The 22,513-nt window shown below is 35.7% G+C and overlaps 1 protein-coding gene across 3 annotated transcripts in view; it reads right to left on the reverse strand.

Moving 5' to 3' along the window:
- The window catches only part of CDH19 (cadherin 19), a 102,762-nt gene that overhangs the window by 53,202 nt on the left and 27,047 nt on the right, over positions 1–22,513 (reverse strand). For all 3 annotated transcript variants that reach the window (XM_043559062.1, XM_043559061.1, XM_043559063.1), the window contains exons 2-5: positions 22,209–22,448; positions 18,382–18,676; positions 2,964–3,083; positions 1,414–1,578 (exon numbers count right to left, since the gene is read on the reverse strand). In XM_043559062.1, the coding sequence (XP_043414997.1) occupies positions 1,414–1,578; positions 2,964–3,083; positions 18,382–18,676; positions 22,209–22,403 (775 nt within the window). In that variant the 5' untranslated portion in view covers positions 22,404–22,448. The remainder of the gene's footprint in view (positions 1–1,413; positions 1,579–2,963; positions 3,084–18,381; positions 18,677–22,208; positions 22,449–22,513) is intronic.

Raw genomic sequence — 22,513 nt, forward strand, 5'->3', positions numbered from 1 at the left:
GAACGGCTACTATTCAAAAGACAAGAAATAACAAGTGTTGGTGAGGATGTGGAGAAAAAGGAACCCTTGTGCACTGTCGGTGGGAATGTATATTGGTGCAGCCATTATGGAAAAGAGTAATGGAAAACAGTATGAAGGTGTCTTAAAATATTAAAAATAGAAATATAATACAATCAAGTAATACCACTTCTGGATATTTAGCCAAAGAAAATGAAAACACTAATTAGAAAAGATAGCTGCACTCCCATGTTTATTGCATTATTATTCACAATAGCCAAGATGTGGAAACTTAAGTGTCCATCAATGGATGAAAGGGTAAAGAAATTATGACAGACAGACAAACACACACACACACACACACACACACACACACACACACACACACACAAACACACACACTAGAATATTACTCAGCCACAAAAAAATAATAAAATCTTGTCATTTGCAACAATATGAACGGGTCTCAAGGGCATTATACTAAGTGAAATAAGTCAGAAAAAGACAAATACCATATGATCTCTATTACATGTGAAATTTCATATACGTATATGTAATATAAATCATAGGTGAATATAGAAATGGGCAAATTTTTTTTCCTGTTCTTAGTCTAAATATAGTGAATAAAGATAACATAAAACATAAAAAATAATTACCATTTGAAATCATCACTTGTAGTAGGTAGAAAAAATGAATTCCTCAAAATACCCGTGTTCTAATACCCCAGAACCTATGAATATATTATGTAAAGGGACAAAAAGCAATCCAGGTTGCAGGTGGAATTCATACTGCTATTCAGCTGACCTTGAGATGTGGAGATTGTCTTGGTTTGTCCAAGGGGACTCGATCTGATCACATGACTCCATAAAAGTGAAGAAGAGGCAAAGTGTGGGTTGGAGAGATGGCGACGTGTGGAGGATTTGACAACTTTTGATGTGTCTGAGGTGTGTGAGTTATATTCAAGAACCAGAAAGACGCCTCACGGAGCTAACAATGTCCTGCCGCTGACGGCCTTCAAGGAAACAGAGCCCTTATTCCTACAAACGTAAAGAACTGAATTTTGCCAATAACCAAATCCAAAGAAATGGATTCTACCCTGGACCCTCTAGAGAGGAAAATAGCCCTACAGACACCTTGAACTTAATCTGGTGACATCTGTGACATATTTCATTCAGGTAACAATTTGTTTAAGGCATGAGGAAATTGTTACGGAAGCAATTAGAAAAAAAAAACACATTACCTTCTCATTTGTATTTGACTTTTCACACTAATGAAAATAATCACACCTTCGAATAATTAATACATTTATTTTATATAGTGCTGTGGCGGTGCTTTAGATGCAAACCCTAACATCTGTGTGTATTTAGCACATGTATAGTTTTATTGTAATGAAAATTCACGGTGTTTTCTACTTACTTTCCTTAAATATAGGCTTATTGTCGTTAACATCAGAAAGTTTAATTAACACACTTGTTGTTCCCGACAGTCCTCCCGGCTGACCGAGCATATCTTTGGCTTGAATAATTACCCAATACTCATCTTGCAGTTCTCTATCCATTTTAGAAGATGTTCTTATGATTCCTTAAAACATGTAATAAAACTTCAATTATTATTTCGTTATTAACCATGCATCTTTCCAGTTAATTTCCTAAGAATTCCATCATACACTCATTCTTTTGATACATTTTAAATGACTACAATGTGCTAGACACTGACCTGGAGAACATAAACAACAATAAAATAATAAATTAAATACCAACTCTGCCTGGAGTTTAGAGTAGTCAACACAATACTAAGAACACTAGTAGACCCCTAATAAAATGCTATGTTCATATACTCTTGGGTAAAAAAGAGGAATGTCTTATTTTTACCTCAAACAATTTTCTGCTATCTTCTCTAACATAATGTTAGTGTGCTACAGTTAACTTCTCCTTTAAATTTGAAAGAAGTTAATTATAAGTAAATGCGTACATTACAACACCAAATTTATGCAAGATATATTGTGCACCTGTGATGTTAAAGTCTATTTTAAGTTATGATACATGAAGAAGGATTTGTTTTTGACCAACAGTTGTTCATAATACAGATCAATCTATAAACAGATTTTCAAATTCAAGATGGACTATAACAAATATAATAAATATTCTATAAATTTATTCTATACAATTCTACATTTTAGAAAATGTTACAGAAAACTTTCTAGAAAATTACTTAGTAAAAAAATTATTATCACTAAACAAAAAACTAGGAAAGGGTGGAACAGAAGACAACGGGATGCTGGGCTAAAGATTTGGGGACCATGAACACAAACATAAGAAAGAGAATGGCCAATCCTCAATGTATCTGTGCAAAAGTGTTCATTAAAAATTGTGAGACGTGTAAATACAAAAAACAGATAAGTTGGACCATATTGTGATAGCATTTGAATTGCGGACTGAAGTGTTTTATAACTGTAATCTGTTATATGAATCCCTATAGAAAACATAGAACGTATGAAAGAGCCACTGCCAGTATTCTCCCTAGGTTTGACTCCAGAGAGAATTGGGAGTGGAGGTGAATCTCATTGTGGTTTTAGTTTGCATTTGCATGACGACTGGGGTTGATGAGCATTTTTAATATGCTTGTAGGCTTTCTGTACATCAAATTTTGGTCAACTGCTTTAAAGGTCTTTCACCGTATTTTTAAACTGCTTTTTTTCTCTTCCTAAGTGTTTTGTCATAGTCTTTGCATATGTTTTATACCTTATATAAGAGCGATTTGTAGTGTGGGTTTGGAAAATTCAATCTCTGAAAGTTAGAAAAATCAGCTAAAGGACTAAAAAGAATTAAGTGTCTAAAATACAACCCATTTACTTCTGGAAACTTCAGGTCTACTGTACAGCACGTTTGGAAGCAGATTTTTTTTTTGCTCTGACATTTGCCTACTTAGAATCCTGCTGAACTGCACTTTGTTTCATTTAGAAATACCTGTTGTTGGTTCAATGGAGAAGTAGGGCTGGCCTTGTAGTAAACTGTACAAGAGACGAGCATTATTGCCACTTGAAGGATCATCAGCATCATTTGCCGTCACCTGGATGACTAATGTTCCTGAAGATAATATGAATAGTAACAAGAAATTAAGACTGCGGTCTTATCGAACAATGAATTCAGTTCTATACGGCATTTTCTCTTTAGCAAGCAAGGTGAAGACATACAATGAAAACCTAGCCCTCCTTGTTCAGAATTACAAAACTGATATCATTCTGCATAGACAAGAGAATATAATCTCATACAAAAGAGACCTAATTCATATGTGTATATATATATGTGTGTGTGTGTGTGTGTGTGTGTGTATAGCTTAGATCTTTGTTTAAAATTTTATATTGTATATAGAATTCATACACACAAACACATATGTATATATGAATTCTATATACAATATAGAATTTTAAACAAAGATCTAAGCTAAAATGAAATATAATTATTTAACAATCCATTACAATGTCCATTTCATGATCTTTCAAAAGTGTGTTATATCATTAGTGGAAGAATCAAAAGGAAATTGGAAGCAGTTTACTTTAAACATCACTCTGTGAACTGTGACTCAAAGTCACAGAATATTGATAAAATGTGAATAAAATTGAAATGAGCTTACAATAGTATCAAGTTGAGGATGGGCACAAGTATCTTCCTTATTTAATTCCCTTCTATAACATACTTACGTTGAAGAATTCTTTTTTTTTTTTTTGGTATAGTACAAAGCAAAACCCTGTCACATATTGATGACATAAAATGTTAATTGAAATTCAATAACAATCAGTAAAACACAATGAGAAGTATCTGTACATTTAAACTTAATGCTTAAATTAAACATCTTCCTTTAAAAGTATTGAGCTTTCTAATCATCTTTATGTAAAGTTGGGATAGCATTATAGGTCTTGTTGAAAATCTGCATTTATGGAAACATCATGTTCTGGGTCAGTAAGAATGGCAACATGAATATCACAGAATCAAATAGTCTATGCGATTTCCTGTACTACCAACATCATTCACATTTCCATTACAATCTTGTTTTGTAAACCGAGACATTCTAATGGGAAGCCCTTCTACTTGTCAGTAATAAAGTTGTTGAAACTTTTACCGTGGCCCTCAAATGTATGTAGTATTTGCTCTTTCGTCGTAGTATTTTATTAGTCATTTAGCACTTGCTTTATACTGCACAATCACTCAAAATGTAAACACCTTAGGTTCAAGTGTTTTACAATACGTTCCCTTCGATTGCCATGACATGGATGGACCTTAAGGGCATTATGCTAAGCAAGGTAAGGCAGACAGAGAAAGACAAAGATATCACTTATATGTGGAATCTAGAAAAGCTGAGCTCTAGAAACAAAGGGTAAATTGCTGACTCGCAGAGGCTGGGAGACCTGGATAAATGGTGATCAAAACCAACAAAGTTGCCGTTAGGAAATGAATAAGTTCTGGAGAGCAAGTGCACAGCATGGTGACTCTAGGCCACCATATTGTATTGTATGCTTTAAAGTTCCTAAAAGACTTGATCTTAAATGATCTTCCCTGCCAACACACACAGAAGGATATGATGTGTTGAAGATGCTATCAACGCTATCTATTGTTAATATCATTCTAATTATCTGATTTTGTTTTATTTGCTTTAGTTGCTGCTTTTTCAATGACATCACAATTCATTAAATACAGGTTAAACCACTTTAAACCTTCTTAGATATTTTCTAAAAGGGTTTTCTAAAAAAAAAGTCAAAAGAGAGGGGTGCCTGGGTGGCTCAGTTGGTTGAGCAGCTGACTTTGGCTCAGGTCATGATCTTAGGGTTGGTTCATGAGTTCGAGCCCCACATGGGCTCCCTGCTGTCAACTCTGAGCCTGCTTCAGATCCTTTGTCCTCACCCTCCCTCTGCCCCTCCTCTGCTAGTGCTCACCCTCTCAAAAATAAATAAAACATTAAAAAAAATATAAAGTCAAAAGAGAGAAGCTTACATATTTTCCTAATCAGAAATTTAAATACTGCAGAAATCTTCACTAGTCAAGTAACATAAACTGTAATAATAAATAAACATCAGAGTAGTCAAGAAATTTAAAAAAATTGATATGTTTTATATATATGTTTTCCATTTATGTTTTCCTTGTCATTTGTAAGAGAACACGTGTGTACATTCACTTGCAGTTAGGAATTAGCCATACACAAAATTTAAGCAAAATATCACTATAAGACCAATAACGTGTCCTTCAGTGAAAAAAATCAAAATTGTTCCAAAGTCCCCCTGTCCCCTCCTCCTTCTGTTACCAGTTAAATATAGGTAAAGGGACACTGGGTGATTGAAACAAATAGCTTTTCAGTTTCTACTCATTCTTATACAAACATGTGTAACTCTTCCTTTATCTATCAGTAATCATAGAGCTGCATTACTCACATTTGAAATCAAAATGAATAGCACCAAGATGCCCTTTTCGCATAGAGCAGCCTTGCCAGGCTTACATAATCACTGCTTTTATGACATGCTTATTGTTTACTGCAAGAATCGCTCTGGTCAGTTTTATGAAGACTGTGGCTCCAGTCTCCTGGCCATCCCGTTTCTCAACAACAACCCACCCATCACTATAAATTGAAGTTGATTCTAAAATATTACGGGGACTATTCTAGATAAGAACAGTTCAGAGAGACCCAAGTCAGCATGCTTAAGGAACTGTTTTAGAATGTTTATTTTCCTTTTTAAAAATTTTTTTAATGTTTATTTATTTTTGAGACAGAGAGAGACAGAGCATGAACAGGGGAGGGTCAGAGAGAGAGGGAGACACAGAATCTGAAACAGGCTCCAGGCTCTAAGCTGTCAGCACAGAGCCGGACGCGGGGCTCGAACTCACGGACCGCGAGATCATGACCTGAGCCAAAGTCAGACACTTAACCGACTGAGCCACCCAGGCGCCCCTAGAATGTTTATTTTCATAGGAGAAGGCATTTTGAATTTTTCATTACAAAAATTCAAGGATGTTTTAACATTAGAAAATGAACCTATATAATTCGTGGCATTAAAGGCTTAACAAAGAAAAACATAAGACAAACATTCTCATTAGATACATAAAACACATCTGAAAATATCCCAGTTCCATTTGCAATAAAAATTCAGGGAATTACGAGAAAAAGACACCTTCTTAAGTCTGATGGAGGCCATTTTTAAACTTTGACAGCAATCATATTTACCTGTGAAATGTGAAAACTTTTCCTTCTGAGGTAGTTAAAAAGCAAGAAGTTGATTATCACGCTATTTGGGGCAGCATTGTAGGAAAGCTCCTAGACAATGAAATGAGGTAATGCCATGCATACAGAAATGAATGATTAAAAATGATGACAGGGGCGCCTGGGTGGCTCAGTCAGTTAAGCATTCCACTTTGGCTTAGGTCATGATCTCACGGTTTGTGAGTTCGAGCCCCACGTCAGGCTCTGAGCTATCAGAGCCTGCTTCCAGTTCTGTGTCTCCCTCCCTCTCTGCCTCACACTGCATGCACTCTGTCTCTCTCTGTCTCTCAAATATGAAAAAAAAAAAAACAAACAACCAAAACATAAAAAAAAATGTTTTAGTGATTCAAAAACAATATTTTTGTTTGAAAATCAAGCAGAATATACATATAAAAACTTTAGAGAATATTAAATCATTACATTAGGAAGGTCATAGGAACACAACAAGGTACATAAAAGTCCATTTTTATTTATACCAGAAATATATATCTCGAAAATAGTTCAGTTAAATACCTAATATATATAAGAAACAAATATACTCAGGAATATCTAAACAAAAGTTGTTAAAGACCTCAACAAAGAAAGTAAAGAGACATTAATGATCAAACATGGACCAAAATACTGGGTTTATGAAATGACCATCTAGAAATACCAACAGACAGATCCATAGTGTAAATGCTATCCTAATCAAAATCTTAGCAAGTTGTCTTACTGGATAAATTAAAAATCTGACTTGAAATATACATGAAAATGCAAAGGATTAAGCAAGACAGACATCTCTAATAAGGAACATCTGGAACACGTGTACTAACAGGGAGCAGGGCTTATGACATAACTATGGCGATAAAGACAATAGAACATTAGCCCCTGGAAGAACAAAAGAGGACAAACTGACTAGAGATTCAGAAACAAAATCATACACATATGGAGAGCTCACTCATGCAAGGATGGCACAGGTGAGCACTGGAGAACCGTTTCAATAAATGCTACAGGGTCCCCTGGGTATCTGCGTCCATTTATACATCCATCCATCAGTCATCTCTCTTTTGATCTAGAATTTGACACTTGCTTTACACCATTCACAAAAATCGGCTTAAAATAAATTCTAGATATAAAGGTGAGAAGTATATAACAAAAATAGAATAATGAAACTTCCATAAAGATAGGAATTATTTTGCATGACATCAGGGAAAGAAGAAAACAAAAGCCAGCATTTCTTGATTAGGATTGGGTGATTGATAACCTGATATTTGTCTCAAGGCACAAATTCTTTATGTCTTTAGACATACCCATTGATGCCTTTCTCCCAGCCTGCACAGGTTGCTCTAACCCTACCGAAATGGAATTCAGTAGAATATTATTGTTAACAGCGCATTCATTATTCATCAGTGCAAGAAGCGTGGTACATGCCCTACGTATGAACCAACCTGTTTAGCGTCTCCATTCCTTTCATCAACATTTTACTGTGCTCTCACTAAAACCTGACAAAGTCAGTTTAACTACACTAATGGATCAAAAATTAAAGTTTCTCAGGGCATCTGGGTGGCTCAGTCGGTTAATTCCGACTTCGGCTCAAGTCATGATCTTGAAGTTCGTGGGTTTGTGCCCTGCATTGGTCTCTGTGCTGACAGCTCAGAGCCTGGAGCCTACCTCAGGTTCTGTGTCTGCCTTTCTCTCTCTGCCCCGCCCCTACTTGTTCTCTGTCTTTCTTCCTCTGGAAAACACAGAAACATTAAAAAAAATTTAATTAAAGTTTCTTTAAAGTATATTCTAGTAATAAAGTTATTTCTAAAGGACAACTGATATATATATATATGTACATTAATGAAAAATGCTTTATACAGATTATTTTCACATTAAGTATATCACCAGATAGATATTCTTCACATGTATTTGCATTATTTAATCAGCTTCTTGGCTTAATTGTGTTTTTATGAACAGTGTCCCGGGTTATCACTAGCCGCCTTTCAGATTTAATCATGTCTTAAAAGGAGACACTTTACTCACTAGCCACACACCTCGGACACTACTTGTCACACCCCATGTTTTTTTTTCAACGTTTATTTATCTTTGGGACAGAGAGAGACAGAGCATGAACGGGGGAAGGGCAGAGAGAGAGGGAGACACAGAATTGGAAACAGGCTCCAGGCTCCGAGCCATCAGCCCAGAGCCTGACGCGGGGCTCGAACTCACGGACCGCAAGATGGTGACCTGGTTGAAGTCGGACGCTTAACCGACTGCGCCACCCAGGCGCCCCTACACACCCCATGTTAAGAGGTACAAGCACAAAGTCAATGTCTCCCAAATTCACTCTGGCTTATTATAATGAACCTACTAATAATAATAAAATAAAAAACCATTCTGGGCCAAGTGCTTTCTGGACAAAATGCCAGTGAAAAACAACAACAACAACAACAACAACAACAACAACAAAAAAAAACAGTATTAAGCAGAGTTGTCCTGGATAAAATTGGAGATCTGGTCACTGTTAGTTCACAAACTCCTCCACATCTTCCTAGCTGTAATCTGAAACCGGCCCCTGAACAAGGAGGACAGAAGGAGACCAAACATGACACATGCCACTCCAGATTGGCAGGTGGTAGTTGTATTGAGCAAGAGAACTCATTCCTGAGGCTTGTTTTGGGTGTCCTCAAGACGAGTAGTTTTTTGGACCTGCCCACCAAGTCTTGAAAGTCATAAAGGCTTTTAATCAGTCATATATAGCTTCAGTCCTATGTAATATCCGGACAGTGACAACACCACATTTCTATCTCAAAGCTGGATTCCTGGGATAGCTTCTGGGAGAGGAAAACACTAGTGGAAGTCACATTTCAAGGACAGGGGAGGGGCTTAGGAGCCTCCGATCTCACACGTCCGGCATGCAGGTCAAATGGCAGACACATCCTCTCAGTGACCTCCCTCAACTGTCCACAACCTCACGACTGATTCTCACAATCTTATACGCTCCCCTCTTCCATAGCGTGTCCTCAGCCATCAGCAAGGGGCTTCTCTAGCATGGAGGTGGCTCATTTGGCATCTCTGGCTGCACTGAAGGCAGGTAATACAGGCACATTCGAGAAAAACACTGATGAAGACAATAATTCCCAAATAAGTGACAGCTCTTACCACCAAGAATCCCATGACCTGAACCATTGATTTATTAAGTCCTCTGAGCTGGGGTCAGCACACTTATATCTTCATGTGATTTAATGAATATGGCACATTCACAAGAGTCATCAGGCATGAGCACCTAACATTTGTTTGAATAATGGCACAGGTGCCTCCTTGCGAGGCTGTAAGTGTTCACGGCTGTTTTACTGTGGGGGGCGGTGGGTGGGAAGCTTTTATCATCAGAGACATTTTAGTATTCAATAAGGGCAGACTCTTCTGGCTATCATTCAAGGCTTGCTGGGTAAATTTAGTAGGGGCTTCTATGTGTCATAACGTCCTTGAGGCCAACGGAGGGAACAAAAAAGGCAGCCAAATGATTGTACTAGGGGGGAAACAATGTGCCCACCTGACCTTGAGAATGAGTTTGGCAGCTTTAGGAAACTGATCTGGCTGTGCATATGTGCATACCTCATGTTAGCCGGGGGGGGGGGGGGGGAACACCATCAGGCATAAGGAGATGAGTTGAGGGTGGGATATGCCAGCTCAGGACCCTAACCTTTCCCTTTCTTTTAATGGTGTGTGTTCCATTCCAGGGATATTCTGTTTCAATAGGTCCGGCTTGCAGCAGGACAATGGGATCCCAGTGAGGAGTGAATCGTTTCCTTCAACCAGAGGGGTGGAGTAATTTACCCATCCTGGTGAGACATCTCATGGCAAATTCCAGTAAACAACTCTTTCCTTAGGCATGACGGGGTTTGGTGTTCTCAGAAGCACAGCATGTTAATTCAAGGTGAAAACTGGGGCAATTGCTATGTCCCCTGACTTCCATACCTTTAAGGTACAGGGCATTGGCTGCCTTAGCTGGATCCCCCAGTCTGGCATACGGGGCAACAGACCCTACTGATGGGTCATTCAAATCTATTAGAGTCTGGGTCATGACTTTAGTCAACTTGGCCAAGGTAGTTTTATTTGTTAGTAGTTTCATCTGCTGCTTTATATTTCAATTTTTTCTTCTCACCAACTGTTTCTTGTGCACTACAGGGGAGATGGAACCTCCATTCAATATCATGTCCTTTTGCTCAGTCTTGCATATCATGACCTTTGAAATGTGGCCCTTCATCATTATCTATTCATACACAATGCTCAGCTTCTCTAATCTCCCGGCTCACACAGTGACCAGGGAAATCTTGGGTTAAGCCAGATGCAGTTTCCATAGAAAATCAGGCATGTTTAAAATCCTCACTCTTTAAAGCTATTTTTTTGCAAAAGGACTTTATGAAAAATTTAACACAATATTTGACTTTACCCATTTTCTCAGCAATACTATATTACAAAAACATACTATTACATAGGTAACACAGGATGTAAACTTGTACTAAATTCTTGAGAGGAAAATCATAGTTTAGTAGTCTAAACCGTGGGAACTGGGAATATACTTCAGTTTGCCAATATACTTCATTTGCTGTGACACAAGTTACAAAATTATGGTGAGATAATGGCATATTAACATAAGACAAAATATTTATTGTATGTGAGAACCTACATAGAAATGACACTTTGTAATTATTCATAAGTGCTAAAACTTACAAGTCTATATAAAATTTTTGAAGGTCAAAAGCATTATTGACAGCATGAATACGATTTCTCGACATGTTAGACTTATTCTCCCATCAAGAGTAAAACCGAATGTAAGAATAGTATAATTCCATCAATATTGATTTATGTGGAATTCAGTATTAAGCAGAGGTATTACAGAGGACTGAATGATTCTCATTCAAAAGTTTAGTTTAATATTAGTAACAAAACTTTATTAGATGATGTCTCATATTTCACACTGAATACTTTATCTTCTTTATAGAGATTATGGGAGATATCCATAAAAATGTAAAAGAGTGATAAATTTTGATATGCAGGCTAATTGAGATATCATGTAGGCAGTAGAAAAGACAGCAACTTGTGACAAGGACATTTTATATACAAAGTTTCCATTTATTCTAGAATACTCAATAAACAGTGCGCCCTAGTTAAATATATGTTTGAATGCCAAGATTTGAACTGGTAGATTTCAAAATGACTCATTTATTTTAGTGTGTAATTTTTGTGCGTTAAGTTCAGTGGTAAAAATATTAAACAGACTTTTCTTAGAATGAAGATATAAATTGTCTAATAGGAAAGCTATTTTTACATGCAGTTCTAGTACGAGTACACTTTGATTACTCTGAAGCAAATTTACTGAGAGGATGTTGAATTGCATAATGGCCAATCTTAAAGAAGACCAAAGTAAGTGATAATATTTTGACCTACATTCTGATTCTGTGATTTTTGTGACATTAAAACAGATAAGACAGTAGATAACTTAGTCAAATCATCATGTTCAGAATTCAAATTCATGATAGAAATAATGTTCTAATCGTGGATGTGCTCACTGTTTCACACTGGCAACTTATTTTATTAGTATGAGGATCATTATTTATTTACAGGGACTGATTGGCCCATCCCTCTTGTGTTTATATTTGAGATGCAATTACTTTTACAATCTAGAACCTCCAAGTGAAACTCAAAAAACAGATATTTTCCCATTGTCACCTTAAATGTGAAAAATACTCTTCAAATATTTTTTTTTCGTTTTCCTGTCTACAAGAACTTGAAAATTTAGGTCATTCTTATTATTCTTGTGTTGTATTTTTGACACCTCTACTTTTCATAATGTTAGAAAATTTAAGTCAAATAAATAAACTGTGTTTAAGAAAGCAAACAATATGTTCAGAGAGCAAAGAGTAATCCATCCCAATATCAATCACATTCAAACTCACATGTCCAAAGATATAAATTTCATACAGTTTAATTTTCAAATTCGATATATTTTAAGAAATCAGGGTGTTTGTGTTTCTGAGAATTCTCTGCTACATGTTGAAATTTATTATTATAATTTATGAGGTGAGGTCAAGAAGTAAAATTATCTAAATTGAATTCAACCACTTTTTTGTTATAGTGGGTAACATATTTATGTCATTGTGATGGTAAATGTTACTAAAGTGAATTTCTTTTTCTACAAGCTTTATTGAGATATAATTGACATACAACATTGTGTTATTATGGCATACAATGTGATGATTGATATACGCAAATATATTGAGAAATGATTATCACAATAAAGTGAGTTAATACCTCCATAATTACAATTTTACTTTCTTGCAGTGAGAATAGTTAAGACCTAATGTCTTGGTAACCATCCAATATGTAATACTATAACGTTACAGTTTGACCCACGCTTCCTCATTTTCCCAAGTCCTAGTCCCAGCAATCATCACTCTACTCTGTTTGTACAAGTTGAAATTTTTTTAAAAAGTGCACATATAAGTGAAATTATATAGTATTTGTCTTTCTCTCTTTTGCTTATTTCACTTAGCTTAATGCCCTCAAGGTCCATCCATGTTGTCACCAATTACAATATTTCATGTTTTTTATGATTGAATAATATACCATTGTGTGTATATATATCTATCCCTCTCTCTTTATATATATGTGTGTGTGTATATATATATACCATATCTTCCTTATCTATTCATCCATGATGAACACTTAATTAAGTTGTTTCCATGTCTTGTCTATTGTAAATAATGCTGGAATGCACAGGGAGGTGTAGATATCTCTTTGAGACAGTGATTCCATTTCCTCTGATACATACCCAGAAGTGAGTTGGCTGGATTATATGGTAGTTTTGTGTTTAATTTTTATAAACCTCCATACTCTTTTCTATAGTGGTTGCACCAATTACCATTCTCACTAACAGAGCTCAGTTTCTCTTTTCTCTCTGCATTCTTTCCAACACTTATTTGTCCTTTTGACCATAGCCATTCTAGCAGGTGTGAGGTAATATCTTCTTGTGGTTTTGATTTGCATTTCCCTGAACTGATTAGTGATATTGAGCATCTTTTCATGTACCTGTTGGCCATATGTATTGTTCTTTGGAGAAATGTCTATCCATACCTTCTGCTCATTTTTAATTGGATTATTTGGGGGGTGACTATTGAGTTGTATGGGGTCCTTCTATATTTTGGATATTAACCTCTTAACTGATAGATGGTGTAGAAATATTTTCTGCCATTCTGGAAGTATCCTCTTTAGTTTGATGATTGTTTCTTTGTGCAGAAGCCTTTTTTGTTTGATGCAGTCCAATTTGCTTATTTTTCCTTTTATTGCTTCTATTTTTGGTATCATATCCAAAAAATCATTGCCAAGACCAATGTCAACATTTTTTCTTATGTTTTTGTGTCCAATCTTTAGTCCTTAAGTTCATTTTTATGAGTAGTATAAGGGTCCAATTTCATTCTTTTGCATGTGAATATCCAGTTTTCCCAACACTAACACTATTTGTTGAAATGACCATTGTTTTTCCCCACTGAGTATACTTAGGTACAGAGTATTGCTCTGGCCAGGACTTCCAGTACTATGTCAAAAAAAGTAGGGTGGGCATCTTTGTCTTTTTCCTGATCTTAGAGGAAAATATTTCAGTGTTTCAATATTGAGTATGATTTTCACTGGGGTTTTGTCATATGTGGCTTTTATTATGCTCAGGTATGTTCTTTCTGTAACTGATTTACTGAGAGCCTTTCTCATCCTGAAAAAATGTTGAATTTTGTCAAGTGTTTTTTTGGCATCTGTTGAGAGGATTATATGATCTTTATACTTTATTCTACTAAGCTGGTATATCATATTTGATTTGCTGTTGTTGAACCATCCTTGCGTCCCAGAGATAAATCCCACTTCATCTTTATATCATCTTTTTAATGTGTTGTTGAACTGGGCTGGCTAGAATTTTTGACAATTTTTGCATGAATGTTCACCTGAGATACTGACAGGTAGTTTTCCTGTGGTGCCCTTATCTGGTTTTGGTCTCAGAGCAATGCCACCCTTGTAAAATGAGTTTGGGAGTGTTCCCTCCTCTTCAAGTTTTTGGAAGAGTTTGAGAAGGATTGGTATTAATTATTGTTTAAAATGTTTGGTAGAACTTACCAGTGAAGCCAACTTATGGTGGACTTATGTTTGTTGGAATGTTTTTAGTTACTGATCCAGTCTTACTAATAATCTGCTCTGATTTTTTTTCTTGTTTTTTTTTCCTTTGGCAAGAGAGTGGGAATGAGTAGGGTGTTGGGGGGGGGGGAGAGAGAGAGAGAGAGAGAGAGAGAGAGAGAGAGAGAGAGAGAGAATCTTAAGTAGGCTCCACACCCAGTGCAGAGCCCAACATAAGGTTTGATCCCACAATCATCAGATCATGACCTGAGCCAAAATCAAGAGCTTGATGCTTAACCTGGAGCCACCCAGGTGCCCCTGATTTTCTATTTCTTATGATTCTGTCTTGGTAGGTTGTATATTTCTAGGAATTCTGCACTAAGAAATTTCAAAATGGAGTCATCACTATCCGAAGGCTATCTGCAGCACTTTTGATCGTTGTGTGCCTCAACTCACACCCACAGAGTCTCCTTGGATTTTATATCTACCAATATCCTCTGTTCATCTTCCAAACCTCATCTACTCACTTCTGTAGCATTTTCACCTCTCCATGTACTCATTCTTTTACTCAATCACCCCAAACTTCAGGTACTGTGGGACTCTTAGCCTATTAGATCTTGTATTTTTTGTGTGGAAGAAGGATAATAATTTTATAATTCCAGAGCGACAAGTAGAAAAACAATGTTTTTTTTCTCAATTCTACTTGGTAGTTCTAGTTTGGAGAGTAATTGCATTTCCAATAGAAATGTAATCAGTAAAAGTCCACTGTTACTCGTGAATAAATATGTGTTTAATCAGCAACAAGTAGTTTGTAGTTTTCTTGGTTCTCCCTTATGATGGCAATGCTCAAATGTAGATTCCTTTCAGTGCTTCACCAAATAAATTCAAAGTACAGATTCAAATATAATAATTGGTAAACGACTATAATACAATACTAGTTAAGACCACAGATAAAATGTTTGCACCTGTTGCTTTGCAAAGAATGAAATAGGTGAGTAGGGAATTTGGAAGCAAGATCAAAACTCAAGAACCTATAAAATGGCAATGATATGGAAAGAACATGAAGAACTAAGTATAGGTTCAGGTAAAATAATTCATATTATTCATTATTTAAGCATTGAGATTGAGAAAAACAGAAAAAAAAATCACATATACTTCTAAGTGGTTTCTTCAAGGCAAAGTTAATAATTACAGGAATGCTTCAGAGGCAAACCATCTACACAACAGTTGACACGACAATGGGGATATTCCTCTCTCTCCATAGTAGATGACATTTCTGATAACAGTTGACTATTGTTCTCTTTGTCCCATCCTCCCACAGAAAGGAATAAAAAGTGCTCATTGATTTTACTATGATTCCATACCGGGTCTGAACCCTGACTGGCACTCTCACAGGATATACTGAATTACACAGATGAACTAAGTTAATAGGCACATTAACCTTGAATTGCAAAGCAAAGAGATATGCACTAGCCAAATACCATATAGAACAAACCAAAGTTTTGTGATCTCTGTTGAATCAACCAGCCTCGTGGCTACACTTGATGTCATGATGCAAATACTGTATACACACACTGCAATCTCTTTGTAGGCCAACTTTCCAACTCTACAAACTGGCCTTTTTGTACCTTCTGTTCTGTACCTAAAAATCCACCCCTTTGCTCTCAATTACTGCCTTTGTCTCATACTTAATGGATAGAAAAAAAATCACGTATGAACTGGTTTGATATCAACCAAAGTGTTAACCTATTGAAATCTGTCTCCTCTATTATTGCCCTGGATTCCATGGGTCTTTCCTTTCCCAAGAATAGTCTTCCAGGAGCTCCTGAGTAGCTCAGTCCATTAAGCAACAGACTCTTGATTTTGGCTCAGGTCACCATCTCATGGTTCATGGGATAGAGCCCTGCATCAGACATTGTGCTGACAGCACAGGTGGATTCTCTCACTCTCTTTCTGCCCCTCACCCTCATGCTCTCTCTCTCTCTCTCCCTCTCTCTCTCTCTCTCTCTCAAAATAAAAAAATAAACATGAAAAAAAAAAAGAGAATAGGTTCCCAGCAGATAAAGCCCCCTTATTTTTCTTCAAAAATACTCTTCTTTGGATCATTCCCTATGGTATATCACTGTGATATTAAATTTCCCATCTTAATAAATGATTAAATAATGATAAGTAACAACAACAAAATCCTCTTTACCTTTATCTCCTTCTACCTAGTGCCTTACATCTCTATTTTTTCCCTGTGGCCTAACATCTTTTAAAGTTGGCTAAATTCGTTGTAACTTCCTCTTCTCCATTCATTCACGCAATAGAATAATCTTCAGAATATTGCAGCTGCATCAATTCAACCAAAATCACTAGGAGCCTCTTACTTGCCAAATCAAAAGTCACTACAGTCAGTACACTTTGATTTTATTTAACAGAGTTGGAGGATCTCTTCCTTTGTAACACCTCTTTTCATCTTTCTTTGTCCTCTATCACTGACCAATCTCATTCATTCTAATTTCCCAGTCAACCCCCTTTTTAATCAGCTCACCTAGTATGCTTTTTCTCTTCTCTACCTACGTTCTCTGCCATCTCATCCATCGTCATGCTTACAGACTCGCTCTATCAATCACTCCCATATTGATATAGGCAATTCTTATCCTACCGCAATGTGAATCTTTTTCTAGAATATGGCATGACTGTATTCTTTGTAATCCACTTCAAATATCATTTCCTAAAAGTCCCACCTTCTCCAGTCAATTAATCATCATCATATTTCACTCATAATTAACACTTTCATAATGGAAAGCATCAAGGGTCACCTTATTTAAAATAGTTATTGTTCGCTGTGTTAGAACTAAGATATAGGTTTCATACTAGCAATTACTTCCAAAACTACATTTTACAAAATTTGCTAGTAAATGTTAGGTCCATAATGTATGCTGTTTAAAAAAAAAAAAGGAGGAGGAGGAGGAGGAGGAGGAGAGAAATGAAATGTTTCACTGCCTGGCTACCAAACGCAATATTCATGTGTCGTTTATGTCTAATAATAATCGGTCTTGATACATATTCACAGCTAAATTTGTTTATGTTGTAAAGACCTATGTTCTGAATGCACGTAGAAAGAAGTCTTTAAATTGCTTCCCGGACTGTTAAAAAACAAAGAATCAGGAAAATATACAGTAGAATATACACTTTTAGAATTGTTGGCTAATCAATCAGATGTTAGGTAAAGCAGTTTTAAAGCATGTTAATATAATTTAAAATGACCATTATTGAATAGAATTTATTACACTTAAGAAAATTTTATGAACTTAATTTTACTATATATTGTGCTGCCAACATTTTCTGAATGAATGAATGAGTGGACAAACTTTGCACAGCCACACCATAATTCCCCTCTATTAGAAAGACATTTCTGATTTTCAGTGCAGTCAGTTCTTATATCTTATGGAAACCACTTGCTTCTACAGGCATTATATTGAAGATATTTATAAAAATAACAGTAGGTATGAAAGGAACTTTGAAAATAAATACAGTTTCACAGAGGCGTTCGACCCCTTTTTTTTGTTTTTAGTCTTTATGTTCCATGACTTTGAAGCATATAGTACTTTTGTCTTATAAATTGGATTCTATGATTTATACGTGCATATCTTTCCAGATGGCCGTGCATACTTTTTTCAGAGACAAAATTATATCTTGTTTTGCCAAATACCTTCTTGTAATGGAGAAACTAGTAAGTGAATAAGCTAAAGAATTTTATAAATCACTAAAAACCACATATTTAACCCTTTTCTTCTATTGCCTTGAAGACTGAGATATTTTAACAAGACAACTAATGTATTAAAATATAGTACCATTGTTTACAAAATGTAAATGATAGTCTAATTTTTAAAATTATTTGACTTAACATGTTTGTAGAAGGAAGTACGAGTGTTGAACTTTAACTAATTCGCTTCCAAAACATCAGCTCAAAAATTTCAATCTGTTGTAATTGTTAACATATCTTTGATGTAAATTAATATGCAATACCTTCTGGAGACATCTCTGGTACAATGGCCTCATAAGGTTCATCTAGGAATTTTGGTTCATTGTCATTGATATCCGAAACTCTGATGACAAACTCAGACTCAGGTTCCACAGCCCTTCCAGTAGTGCTGTCTATTACCTGGGCTCTTAGAGTGTAGAGGGATCGTTCCTCTCTATCAAGCTTCTGGACGGCAAAAATGTCACCTGTTCTCTCATCAATGACAAAAATACTTCCAGCTCCAGCTCCCAAAAGCTTGTACTGGAAAGAGTTGTTTCCATTGTCTAAATCAGATCTTAGCTGCAAGTGCAAAGAGGGATAACTTAGTTTCCAGACATATTTAAATGGACAAATCAATTTTAATGATTTTATTTTCCTGTCTGTTCATTTTCCCCCATGTTAATAACCCCATGTAATTCCCATAGGATATTAAATCAGGTGAAATATTAATTTTAAGATTAAATTGTGTCATCAAGCAGAGGAGTCTGATATTTCAGTATAAGTAACTGTACAAATCTTATTACTCTAAATAGATTATTCTAATTAGAAACTAATAATTGAAAAACAAAGTGTCTTTCATAAATGATGCACACCAAAGTTAGTGGCTCATGTTTACTCTATGATTACATTCTGAGTCACCAAAACCACGCTCTCAAATATTTGCGTTAGATTGGGACCTAGAGACTGATAGGCAGATAATAGTCTAGATGAACAGTGGTATTCTATCTCTAGGTTAAAAACATGTAGGAAATATGAAAATATTACCAAGAAAATAAGGGAGCGTGTTGGGAAGGTAATGATAGCTGAGCCATCCATTTTGGCATTTATAACATGCTATATAAAATGTACAAATCGTTTTCTATATGATTTCCCAATTTATCCTCATAGTATCATGAGATAAAAACTATTGACATTATCATTTCTACAGAGAAAGAGAGACTGAAAAATTTTTAAACATTCACAGAGTCATGGTTTTGTATAAGTTTATGATTTAGACAACAGGTCTGTCTGACCCCAAGAGCCTCTCCTGCAAACCACTAGGTAAAATGGTCTTTTATGGCTTGAGTTTTGCCAAATTAGATCTAACTCTTTCTTCCCAACATGTTCTATTTAATTGTCAAATATGTCTTTTCTTCTTGGACCCTAATTGTTTTTATGTTTAAAAGCAAAGTGAATTTGTTCGTTCATAATGTTAATGGACTTCTGATTTGATATATAAAAACAAGGGTTATTATGATATAGGCAACACTGATTGCTTGTTCATATCTAAATTACCTTTACATAAAGAGAAGTATGCCATCATCCCGAAATTATTGTGAATCCCTGGTTTTCTTGATTCATCATTTGCAAATAAGCCCTTCCTTAAAGTAAGAGCTTCCTGAAAATTTACAAAGCTAACCAAGAAACACAATCTTAAACAAATTCATAACTTTTCTGATAGTTCAAGGTACAATGGACTAATTAATATTTTTCTACGTGATTGTGTGGAATACCTGAAGGTAGCTACAACAATTAATTTTAATAATTTTAATAATGTGTTGAATAACACAGCTATTCAATGGAAGAAACAGATTGGGAATAATAATAATGCTATAATAAAAGAGCTATAGCTCTTTTAATGTGATGGTTCTTCACTACTCATAAGATAAAAAGGAAGTCTCCATGACTTACTAATAAGAGATTAAGGGAAACAGTGTCCTTTCCAATAATTATATCAAAGGAAAGTTATGTATGTCCTATGTTTTTCAGGTATCATTTTAATATAATTCGAAAATTTGATTCAATATTTGATGATAAGTCAAATTTAGTAATGAGTAAATGTATTCCAAGTATCTGCACAGTATAATTTTCACAGATCAGTGAGTTTGGTCTTTTCATGGACCCATTTTAAGTAAAAAAATAAAAATTAAAAAAATATGTATATATATTTACTTAAATATACATGAATATATATTAAGTATCTGCCTTTTAAGGTCACAAAATTTGTAAGTTAAAGACATTTCAATTTCATGAATTCTAGTGTCATGATATTTTCTTTCTTTTTAATTTTTTAAATGTTTTTATTTATTTTTTATACAAAGAGACAGAGCGTGAGCAGGGGAGGGGCAGAAAGAGAGGGAGACACAGAATCTGAAGTAGCTCCAGGCTCCGAGCTGTCAGCACAGAGCCTGACATGGGGCTTGAACCCACAAAGTGGGAGATCATGACTTGAGCCGAAGTGGGACGCTCAACCGACTGAGCCACCCAGGCGCCCCTCCAGTGTCATGATATTTTCTGTATTTCTATTCAAAACTACTTTTTTCATCCAGGCAATTACCATTGATTTGGCAAATCAGTATGCCTTTACATTTTTAGTTAATTGTGCTTTCCAAACCTAATCTCTGTTAACAAATAGTGCAAAAAGAAAGTCATCTTGGACACATCAGCTACATTTAATTTTCACCAGCTCTTTAATGACAACACCTAGGTATTCATTATTACTCTCTTTTAAAGCAGTTACCTGTGTGTTATTTAAGTCAAATGACAGTGTTTCAAGGCAAAACATCCATTAGAATATTTTCACAAACTAGAAACACAACTAGAAAAAACACAAACTAGAAAATGTGACAGTTAGCCAGGGAGGTAGTCTCTGCTCTGACTGTACTGAGGCACTTCCCTGCAGAGTCTCATTCACTAAAAGTTCCCCATCTGTGTGAGTCTGTCACCCCACTCATTGATGGCAGAGCATATGGTACTCCGTGGACTCCACCGCAAATGCGACTACAGACTCAGTTAACCAGCAGACACTTAACTGCGGACCTCATTTGTGCCATCCTGCCTGTGATTTACCTGGAGTCATCTTAGAGAATAAAGAGATGAGAAATCTGACTCACAGCAGGAACACATACATGCACAAACGTTTGAAATCTGTTTGCATAAGATCCCCATCTAAGCCTTTGGTGGAGTATACACATACACATTCACCGGAGGTGATAGATGAACTCCTCTGGAATCTGGACATCGTGCTAACACTGAAGCTTTCCTGAAAGGGCCAGGGAAAGGGAGTTCATGAATTTTGAGTGCTTCACCCTTTGGGCCCAATTAAATTTTAGTGCCAGTTAATTAGTGGTTAAACTTATTTCAGTTCATTCATCTAGAGAAAGATCCTTAGAAAAAGGACACGGTATTGTAATTACCTCTGTTTAAAGAATATTGAATGATAATAAAAACCAAAAACATAAATAGGGAACATTCTATCTCATTAGGAAATTTAAATATATATATATATATACATATATATATATATATATCTTAAAGATATATATATATATCTTAAAGATATATACATATATCTTACAAGAAAGTAAAAATAATTATTCTTTATACTTCATAATCAAATGAAGTGTGTATGCTCTTGAAGCTACTTAACTGTAAAAGGGCTTGGTATTAATCTGCTTCATGAAAAATTAATGATGGGTAAATCAACACCTACTGAGCATAATAGAAACTCAGGCTAAATACTGTTGGTAAACGTTATTATTCTCAGTGTGGTTGCTTTGATCCATTACCAAAAATAACACCATCACATTTCCAGATGTTGATAAATGAGGGCTCTATTTTCATATGGGAGACAAAAGTGAAATTTGAAAATCAGAGGTTTCCTTCCTCCTCAAGTTTTGCAGGTATTTTAGGTGCTTGGAAATCAGAAACAATTAATTAGGCCGATGGCTAAAGCTTCCTAAGGGTTCCACCGAGAAAATGTACAACGCATCAAATGCCTTAAAACTTCCTCAACCCATCCATTTAGATTTACATAATAGTATTTTCTGTAACACTCTGATAAAATCAGTACCTGGCCAATGTGATAATTAGTCTTATTCATTTCCTCTGGTACAAAAAACTGGTTCCACATCCAACCACGCTTCACTCTCAAATGAGAATCCACTGGGTGCTTAACTTCCTCTGTTTGAGAGATTTCTGTTGCCATAAAGCAAGGCCATAGGAGAGAAATTCCCAACGTAAAAGGCAGCAATAAGCAATAATCCATTCTGCTCGTTTGATTCCAACTGGTATTCTTCGGAGGAAACAGTAGCTGCAAACAAAAATTGTGTGTTCCTTTAGAATCTTTTTACGCGTTAGGTATCTTACATATTCCGA

This window comes from Prionailurus bengalensis, chromosome D3 (assembly GCF_016509475.1).
Source record: "Prionailurus bengalensis isolate Pbe53 chromosome D3, Fcat_Pben_1.1_paternal_pri, whole genome shotgun sequence".
Lineage (NCBI taxonomy): Eukaryota > Metazoa > Chordata > Mammalia > Carnivora > Felidae > Prionailurus > Prionailurus bengalensis.